The sequence below is a fragment of the Culex pipiens genome, chromosome 2 (assembly GCF_016801865.2).
Source record: "Culex pipiens pallens isolate TS chromosome 2, TS_CPP_V2, whole genome shotgun sequence".
Classification (NCBI taxonomy): Eukaryota; Metazoa; Arthropoda; class Insecta; order Diptera; family Culicidae; genus Culex; species Culex pipiens.
In genome coordinates, this window is record NC_068938.1 from 63,911,866 (window position 1) to 63,922,345 (window position 10,480).

At 40.3% G+C, this 10,480-nt stretch overlaps 1 protein-coding gene across 3 annotated transcripts in view; it reads right to left on the minus strand.

The window, feature by feature from the left end:
- Window positions 1–10,480, minus strand: part of LOC120420821 (uncharacterized) — a 69,826-nt gene that overhangs the window by 5,193 nt on the left and 54,153 nt on the right. For all 3 annotated transcript variants that reach the window (XM_052708369.1, XM_039583942.2, XM_039583941.2), the window contains exons 2-4: window positions 2,914–3,648; window positions 2,709–2,845; window positions 885–2,649 (exon numbers count right to left, since the gene is read on the minus strand). In XM_052708369.1, the coding sequence (XP_052564329.1) occupies window positions 885–2,649; window positions 2,709–2,845; window positions 2,914–3,648 (2,637 nt within the window). The remainder of the gene's footprint in view (window positions 1–884; window positions 2,650–2,708; window positions 2,846–2,913; window positions 3,649–10,480) is intronic.

Sequence of the window (10,480 nt, forward strand, 5' to 3'; positions counted from 1 at the left end):
ACATTTGAGAAGGGCGTAAGTTATATAAATATTTTTGTATTTTGTAATTTAAAAATGACTGTATCTCGAAGCCGTTGCATCGTATCAAAAAGTAGTTAAAGACAAACTTGTAGGAAATTGGACGGGCTTTCTGAAAAAATGCACTGAAATAAAAATACACACAAATTCCATAAGGTTTTGAAGCTTAAAAGTTAAATTTTAAGTTAAGGCAATTTTTTTTCGTTCAAAATTTCCGAGAAATTAGCCTAAGTTGTTACAAAAAGACTCATGAAAAATGCAGGACGGTATGTCTCTCCTAAAAAAATAAAAAATCATTCACTCAAACTGTTTTTTTAAAGTAGTCTTATCGTCAAAATTTTTAAAAACCGATTATGGGAATCGATTCTCCAGACAATTTTCCATAAAAGTCTCCATATTGACCACTGTCCTATGTCCAATCCTTGTGAAGATACAGCGGTTTTAAAAATAAAAATGTTGAAAAATAGTTTTTTTTGTGGTTTTTGGCAATTTCTATATGACAGACTTGATTTTCCAGTCTCGTAAATATTTGTACCGAAAAGATCGTCCAATTTCCCATAAGTTTGTCATTGACAGCATTTCAATAGGATGTATGGGCTTACAGATATAAGCTTAATTACATTGCTCATAACTGAAAAAAGAATATTTTTTTCAGTGTGGTAGAAACCTGGATAGTAAATAAGCTTACGTAAATATTAAAACTTTAAAATATCATATCTTTTGTGACCAAGTAAAAAAAACGAATCTTTTGTGGCCAAATTTTGAAGACTGGGCAAATAGGTATAAAACGCTCAGATTTAAAAAATCTTGAAAAAAAAAAGAATAATAAATGAAGATATGCAACTATAATTACTATAGTAACTTACCCCACATCCACACTGCTGGCATCCCTCCTTATTCTCCCCGCTAAGCGCACCGCTCAAGCTGATCGTGTCGATCACATCCTCCGAGAACGCCCGTCGGTAGCTCTTGAGCTGCTCAAACGACAGCGTGCCAACCGCTCCCGTCGACGTGCTAAGCCGACCCTCGCTGAGATCATCATCACCTTCGCTATCCCGCTTGACGGCGCCACCACCATGTTTCGCCCCGATCGCCGACTTTGACGACGACGACGACGAGGGCAGCGTAAAGTGGCCGACTAGGCTTTCCGAGAGGGTGCGCCGACAGCCGGGCGGGCTGTTGTTGGTGCTGCTGGTGCCACTGCTGCTGCTGCTAGAGCCGCTGCCCGACTCGCTGTCCGACTTGAGAGCCAACTTAAAATTATGCTTCGTTTTTTGTCGCTTGCATAAACGACAGTCTCCTAAATCTAACGGTTCCTTACTGAAGGTAAAAGTATCACATTCGCTTCGCTCGCACTTTGCTGTATCACTACCAACGTTGTTGTTATCATTGTAACTTCCACTATAGTAATTATTGTTGCTGAAATGTGCCGTGGCGGCGTCGACGGCGTCGTCATCGGCGGCTGCGGTGGGCTGATGATCGTTTATGATTGCTGTCCGCTGGATGGCCTGCAGAAGCAGTTCGGCCTTTCGAAGACCTTTGGATTCCTCGCGGCGACGCTGGGCGGCGATCACGGCATCAACCTCTGGTTGGCTAGTATCACAGTTACTACTAGTAGTGTAATCACGGCGCAGATTATTACTATTAATATATTGCATTTTACTATCACTGTTTGTGCACGTTGGCGGCGCTGGCTGCTGTTGAGGATTGGCACAGAGGCAGCAGCACCCGCTGGCATCGGTTTGCGTGGCCACGGTCGACACGGTTCCGCTGCTCGACAGGGCTAGGAAGATGGCAGTCTGGGTAGCTTTAGTGTTGTTGATGTTGTTATTGTTTGCGCAGGACGCTGCCTGGTACAGATCATCGCAATTCGAGTACAACGGCGGCTGAATCAGGTTGATCGAGGACGTGTACGCCGGCGGAACGCCACAGTTGTTGGCGTGACCCTGCGGCACTGGGATGTTCAACGCGGGTGATTTGCAAACCGGAGGCGTCACCACCATCGGGACCGCTTCGTTCGAACCAACGCTGCTCGTGCTGCCACCACTTTCGAGGGCCTTTTTCTTTTTCTCCCGCTTCATCATGCGCTTCTTGTACTTCAACAGCTGCTTCTCGCGGTGACTCATGGCGGCACTCTCTTCCTCGCCCATCTGCGGATCCTCCTCGTCCTCCACCCGAAACGTGCACCGATGCTTGCCCTTCTCGTGACACGGCCCATCGATACGATCGTTCACCAACGCCTCGTCCATTTTCGCATCCATCTCATCGTTGATCCGCGGAATGCGCTCCAACCGGGGCAAGCTCTTGAGCACCACCTCGATAACGTAGTTGTCCGCCACGATGGCGTCCGGGAAGTTGTGCACATTCGGCGTCTCGTTGAAGCAGGCAGTGTTGTCGTAGCCCCGGATGCGAAACAGAATGTCCAACTTGGCTCGTGGCAGTCCCAGCGGGGACGTTTCATTGCTACTTCCGACTCCTTCTCCTGCTGCCTTCTTGATTCGCGGATGGTTGAAGATTTCCGGCTCCAGCGAGTTCTTGATCAGATCGGTCCACGCGGAAATCTGCGAAAAGTATAATTGACTACGGATGGCAGCGCACAGCGATTGCAGCGTCATTGTTGAGTCGGATGATCTGTAACGAAGCACATCATTAGTACAGTTGGTATGATTATCAAGACATGATTGACTTACTTAATTTTAAGTTTCAATATCCATTGTTCCAGTAGAATAGCGTGATTTTCGGGCCCAAGATACACCTCGATGCAGATGGCTTCGCCTGTGGTCAACAGGGACGACAACTGCTTAAAGTATGACTGCCAACGTAGACACTACAAAGAGAGAACAAGCATAAAATAAGCACAACTCTAATACCCTCAACATCCTCAAAACAACTTACAAACTCGTTCCGGTAGCTGCAGCTGTGTTCCGCCTCCTCGACCGGGTCGATCTTGATGACCCCCACCTTTTTCAAAAACTGCTCGCAGTGGGGTCCTTCTCTGGTGCGTTGCTTGATAGTGCCCCCACCTCCAACCTCCGACTTCTTCTTCGAGTTGACCGTCGAAGACCCGGAAAAGTTGATAAACGACGACATAGATGCCGCCGCCGGCGGTACCTTGATCGGCGACACCCCAATCAGCTTCATTTTCTCGAACCCACTGTAGATGTGGTCCCGGCTCCACGCTTTGGCACTGAACACCAGCGGTGTAGTCTCGCTGCTCCGAGCCTCATTCACGTACGTCTCAACCCCGTAGTTGTCGTAATCCCCACCGCTAGATCCGGCCTCCACCGTCACCATGTTCTCCACGACGTCCTTGCTGGTGCCCGGACAGGACCGGATCTGCTGCAGCTTCAGGTTGATCCGCTTGGCCGCATCCGTCATGTTGAACGACTTTGGGTGACACTCGGTGCCGACCGCTCCTCCGGCCACCGAGAAAAACCCACCGTCCTCGTCCAGGCCGCCACCGCCACCACCCCCGGGACCTGTCCCACCGTCGGACCCGGTTGTTCGAGACGACGATGTGCTGGTGCCGCCATCGATGACCGCTGGCCTGCCCTCAAGCACGATCGACGCGATGCCGATCGAGACCGGAATGGCCGGGTGCTTGGGCGAGATGAAGCTGCCGCTGTGCATCTGTGGGAGTTTGAGAAAACGGGAATATGTTAGGATCATTTATTAGGTTTAGTGCTAAAACTTATGGTTATTAAATTTTAGTGATCAGTTTTAGAATATTTTTTTCTGCGGCGTTTGTTACGGTATGTCCACGCATCCTTCCTACCCTGTAGATTCTGAGAAATGGGATGCGTTCAAAGAATCCTTTCTGCGGTTAATGTAACGCAGGTGGCCGCTTTATTGTGTGTAACAGCTCGGGTATGCTCGAAGGATTTGATCAGAGATCTGGTTTAGGAAATTTTCACGATTTAACGGACAGCGTGAAATTCGTGAAATTCCACATTTTCCGTGAAATTCAAGGATTATTGGTAATCGATAAATAAAAATAGCGAGTTTAATAAATATTGTATCCAAAAGGGTTATAAGTGTAAATGTTATAAGTAATGCTAAAATTACATTTTTTTTTATTTAAATAATGAGTAAAATCAATTGTGAACATTGTATGAGTTTTTTTTTTTTTCAAATTTTGAGTTTTGGAAATAAAGATCGGAGATACCTGCATTTATTATTACTATAAGCACGATTGGATTTGTTTAAAATAATTTTGAATGCTGGTGAAATTACCTTGTACAGGTTGTCAAAGAGTTTTTTTGAACAATTTTGTTCGTGATATTTTTTTTTATTTTTGATAATGCAAAATGTGCTAGGCAAATTTCGTGTAGTAACAATTAGACTAAAATTTTATTTAAAGGTAGAATTCGAAAAAAAAATAAGATTCAAACTCGGTTTATTCAAAATTTGATGACTTTTCCGGATTATTTAAGTTTTTTTTTCATCTTAGTTCCGTGAAATTTCCACGAAATTTGATGATTTGGTTTGATGGTTCCTTGGGTGCTTAATGTATTATTGAGTTAAAAAAAACCCCTTTCCGGTTGTTAAAAAAAAGATTTAATAGGCTATTATTTCAGCATTTTTCACGCTCCGTGAAATTTTCGTGATATTTTGTGTTTAAGGATAGTGGTCCCCGTGAAAATTGCATTTTTTAGTGTAAAAAATTACTAAGCCTAGCTGATCTGTTTTAGAATGTTTTACCGAATCCCTGTTTATAGGATCGATTGTTCAGATATCATCAATACAGTCCAAACTCGATTATCCGAAGCCTCGATTATCCGAAGGTGTATGGGACTTCGGATAATCGAATCACGAGCAAAACAATTTTTTACATAATTTTTTTCTTGATGTTGAATCAAATTCAAGTTCTGCGACCCCATTTTAGTCATATTTGAATGGTTGCTTGCCTGTAAAATTTTAAAAAAAATGTATTTTTTCAATATTTCATCATCGCCATTTTGGCCGCCATCTTGAATTTAAAATTTTTAAGGGTCATACTAAAGCTCAACAATCAAATTAAGACAAAGAATTTTTTTTCGTGATTCGATTATCCGAAGTGAAATTTTGCCAAGGCCTTCGAATAATCGAGTCTGTACTGTATTAGGGAGCGTTACGCAGTTGGAGGGAAGGGGGGTCGATGACCGTGTTACGCTCAATTTTTTTTAATTTGTATGGAAATTTTGTTACGGTGGTCCAAAAATCCAAATTTTTACGTGATAAAAGAACGCTCCCTCAAAATATTATATAATAGAGATTCCACGTCAAACCAGCAGGATACACCTCAAAAGTTCTCCGATTTAGCTCAAATTCGGCATGACAGTTCCTTGTCCAAAAAATAAGTCCTTATTTTTGTTTGTTTGGAGATCCAAAATAGGGCGATCTTAAAAATTGTGTGTTTTGATAAATTTGCTGACAGTTGATAATTATTTGCTATGATTTTTTCAGAATGTTTTACGTTGCTTTTTTTAAATGGTAAGTATCCAGATAATGGTAAGAATCTGAGATATGATTAAAAAAATATTCGGATTTATATCTTTCCAACTAAAGTACCATGATTCTCCATTGAAATAACTTCTCAGTACATTTTGCTGAAGACGCATGGTGCTTTATGTCCAATTAATGTACCGATTTCGTTTTTTTCAGGAATAATATCTCAGAATCTTGCTAATGGATATTCACAAAAAAAAAACTTGCAGCAACATGGCACGATGGCGGCGATTTGTCAAAATTGTCTGAAAGAAACGTTGAAAGTACCAAATGAGATGGATTCCAATCCTACAAAAAGCTCTTTTTCTAAAAGAGAGACATGCAAAAACAAAAAAAGAAGTACCGTAAAACGGGGTGACTTTGATAGCCGGGGTGACTTTGATAGGTTTGCGATTTTTCCGCAAAATGAAGAGTACAATTAAAATACGTAAGGAATGGTTGAGAAACATACTGACCGTGGTAGAGAAGTGTTCAAAGTACCTCAAGAAGAACTTTTCATAAAATTTTGATAAGTTTAAAAAGTTAGTTAACTATAGTTAAGAAAATCTTGATGAAAGTCATCATTTTAAACTTCTCAAAGTGTCATGATTTTCTCAATGAACATGATTTTTAATCAGAAAACGGAATGCATTTTCGGATTCTTTGGACAATTTTCCACTAGAAGAAGGTTAAAAAAGTTTGTAAATAATAAATAATATGTTTTTGAAACACAATTTAAAAAAAATCTCCAAATTTATAGGCAATTTCAGTTGAACAAATTTCATGTAAAATGTTAAAATTTGTGATTCGTGCTTCGAATTCAGTATGAAATGCAACATAAATCGATAATTTTACAAACAAAACTAGTTTTAACAAATTTCAGGCAAAATTCCGACTTTTTAACAATTTTACCTAAAATTTATATGTATTTTGCTAAAAAGCTTATACTCTTAGTTAACTAAATATAAACATTGTTTTTTTCTTTCTTAAAAACTATATCAGCTACTTTAGTAATGTTACATTTAGCGTACAAATAAAATTTGAACATCTTAAATATGATTTTAACAAGAAAAACTATGACTATCAAAGTCACCCCGGAATTAAAATTAAGAATTTTTAACGTAACTATTTTTCTAAACATTATTGAAAAAACTTTTTTTTCCGAAATAGTGCATGGACTTTGTGTGGTCTACCCCAGTACATATTTTAAAAATAATAATCTTTAGAAAAACTTTACCTGTTGGAAAATAATCTGAAAACAAATTGAAATCATATAAAAGTCACCCTAGTTTACGGTAACCCATTAAAATCTGGCTGTTCAAGTGCTCAACATTTATTGCACGTACAACGGCAACGGCTTTCAATGGATTTCCCTTTCTTTGGTCACATTTTAACATTCGCACTAAGTGGAGGAAGAATGTATCCGACACATGTGGTATGTGAAGGTATAGAAGGCAAACACGCACATAAGAGCTTATTCAATTTGGTTGCTTTTTGATGTACGTGGAGTGTTATTGAAGTGGAATAGTATGTGTCCAAGGTTGGGGAAACCAGAAGGTTTTTCCACAATTCGAGTTTAAGACAAAGAACTGTTTGTTCTAATTTCAGGATCAAACATTCTTTAGCGGTGTAATGATTTAAATTATTAGACCTTGAATATAGTATGTAAAAAGTGTTCAAAGAATTTTCGCAACCCCACCCTACTTCTGGACAGAGAGGGTGGCTGCTACCATAACGTTATACATATATGCGAAATGACGACAAAGACAACGTCTTCACTTTCGTTCCCAACGGCAGCACTCAACGCCCAGCACTCATCCGTTTACCACCGCCCCCAACCATGTTTCTATATGAGGGCACTATGTACAAAATAAGTAGGTCACTCAAAATTCCGGGTTATGTACTGGTGGGGCAGCGCACATAGAACCCCCCCTCCTTTTTCCCAAAAGATCTGGGACAGGCAGTGGGAAATTCTGCCATCATCGTCAGGTTTTGGCCACTGACGGCAGGCGCACTTCACGTTGGATGCACTTTCAAGTGGCTCTTGACAGCTCAACTTGACTGCTGAATGACATTTGGAATGCGCCACTTGACCGAACTGTGATTGTGACGTCTGGTTGTCTGTGAGCAGAATTCGACATTCAGCGCAACCGATGATGATAAGTATCGAAAACCGTGCCAAGTTCAATTTGCTGCCGTCTGCAGCGTGCAATTCGAACCATATTTTTAGCCCTCCCAATGACGCACCAACAACCAGTCTTCATTTCTAGGGATGATGCAAAAGCATTTAAACACTCGATTGCGTCACTCAATCTGCAAAACCACCACCGACGTGGGCTTCGTTCCGGATAACTGGAGTTGGCATTTGATGTTTCGCAAAAAAAAGTTCATTTCCCTTGCTGTTGTGACACCCTCTGCAAGGGTTGTTCGCAGTAATGTTGAAAAGTTTTATGCTTGACCCACATGCGGTAACCACTTTAAATTTTATTTCAATTTGCGAGAGCCCAGTTTAGCTCACATGAAGGAGTACATAAAGGTTAACCGTCGGTTGGGTGGCATTGCATAAAGTTGTCGATGGCGAAAGGGTATGTAATTGATGAACGCAAAATAAAAAAAATAAACTGAAAAAAGTGCAGCAACAGTAAATGATGTAGACTTAAGGGTACAACCAGGCCACAAAACTACCGGATAAAGTGGATTTACTGAGTTGGTTGGTGTTTCGATATACTTTTCAAATGCGATTAGCCTCGATGGAAAGGGGATAATGGTTCAGCAACACGTTCTAATCTAATTTGAGTCGACTGCAACTTCCGGATTGGAGAAACTCGCATATCTGAAAAAGTAATAGCCGCTTGGTTGTTTTTTTTTTCAAAACAAAAAAAAATATTTTAGTAAAATTTAAGTTTGAAACACTTTTTGAAATCATTTAAAAAAAATCATAAGGCTAACGAAAATTGTACTTAAAGTTTGTGTCTTCCATCAAAATTTCCCAAAAAGTCAGAGGGAAAAATTGTTGACAGTCAACTCTCTAGATGTCGATCTTCTCGATCTCAATGATGATTTCTTCAGCCCCTTCAAATTGAATACTTCTGTGCTATTCACTCTTCTATCTTCTCTCTTACTTGAAGAGTCTTTTTATCTGTTTGTCAAGAAGAATCTTGAACGGAATGGAATCGACGTAACACCTTATAATGTGGCCCTCTTAAACCTTGCGGTTTCTTCAACGGATCCACAGGCGTGTATCGTTCTTTTTGCGACAAGACTCCGCCTCCCGGGTCTCCTAAGTGTGAAGGTATGACACGGGGAGAGGGCACCGAATACCTATATTAACACTTAGAATTTTTTGCGTCTGCCTCGAGATTCGAACCGGCGACCTCTGGATTGTGAGTCCAGTGCGCGGTCCGATTGATCCACACAGGAAGACAGAATCTTGAAGAATATTTTTCTCGATGGTCCCTTGGATTAAATTTGCTCCAAAAATACTTTCCGGTTGTCGATATTTTCTCTTTTGCATGGCATAGACGTTTTTCTTGCGAAACATGGATTTTTGACATTCGTTTGTTTTTGTTTGCTGGGCGTTGTCATGGCCTTCTCCCATAGCTGGGTATCAGGAATACAATATTTTCAATCGGGTTTTCATTTTACATCGTTCAGTAAAAACTGATACACTTCTTCCTTGATAGTTCCTTGAATATTGACAAACAGAGAGACGACTGTATTAAAGGTATTAAAAAAATATACACAGTACTTGTTCGGTAACTGGGCTGAGAACGTAGCCCAGTCACCGAATATTGCTCGCTAACTGGGCTGAGCGAAAAAATAAGAGGAGACCACCGATGCATAATATTTTCCTGACGATATATAAAAATATAAGTTACTCAAATTTATTTCCAACATTTACTTTTCATATTTCTTTAATTGTGACTTGAAATTGAATAAAAGTTTGAAAAAAGTTTTATATTTTATTGAGCATGATTTTTCCTTCAAATCCTCTGCCATTTCGGATTGTTTTGGTTTTTTGACGTTTATCTGCATTTCTAGAGTTTTTTTTTTTAAAAAGGTCCTATAAACAAAATTTTCAATTTTTGCTTTTTGGGTGTTTTTAGAATCGCCTTGAATCAGGGGTATTCAAAAACACCCAACCAAAACTCCAGATTTTAACTGGGCTACGGCCCAGTTAAAAAGCAGCCCAGTTAAACAACGCCCAGTTACCAAACAAGTACTATACAATGGATTGTGAACTAATTGGAATACACTGTAAAAAGTTTATTTTTTCCATTTTTTGAAAAGGGACTTTTAAATTTTCTACTTATTCCAAAAACAGCAGGATTAAATCATAAGTGCTCCGATTTGGCCAAAATAATCAGATCCGTATTTTTTGTTTGTTTGGCGATTAGGGTGGTCCTATCCGAAATGTAATTATCAAAAAATTACGTGGTTTGAACTCGACACGTTTTAATAAAGGTAATTAGTTGTGCATTTAATTTTCATCCTAAGTGATTGTCTGTGTCCACGCTTATGCAGATATCCTTTAAAAAGTTGCATTCTATGACAAAAAAGTACAATCAATTGTCCATGAAAACTCATACTGTTATGATTATAAAGGCATAATGGCGTCGAAATCAATTTGACAAACATATGAGCATACATTAAAACTAATTTAACAATACCTTGTACCACTAACCGTTAGCCAATCACCGCGACAACTTTCCATCCCCAAGGACACCAATCCCCCCACTGCAATCTCAAACGACTCATTATCTTAAATGTCCCATTCAACCGTGTCCAACGTCGCCGTTTCGTTCCACGCGAGGCCATTCACTTTCAGCTGGAAGCCCAAAACCTGATCAATCAATCGCGCGGTCCCTCTCCATACACTGAGAGGTCGTGGTGCGTGACGTAACATATACCAACTCTCGCTGCCCTGTCTTACAACAATATCATGTGAGCTGCGCCCATAAAACAACGGACTTGGCCGCCCTTGCCTAGCTTTGTT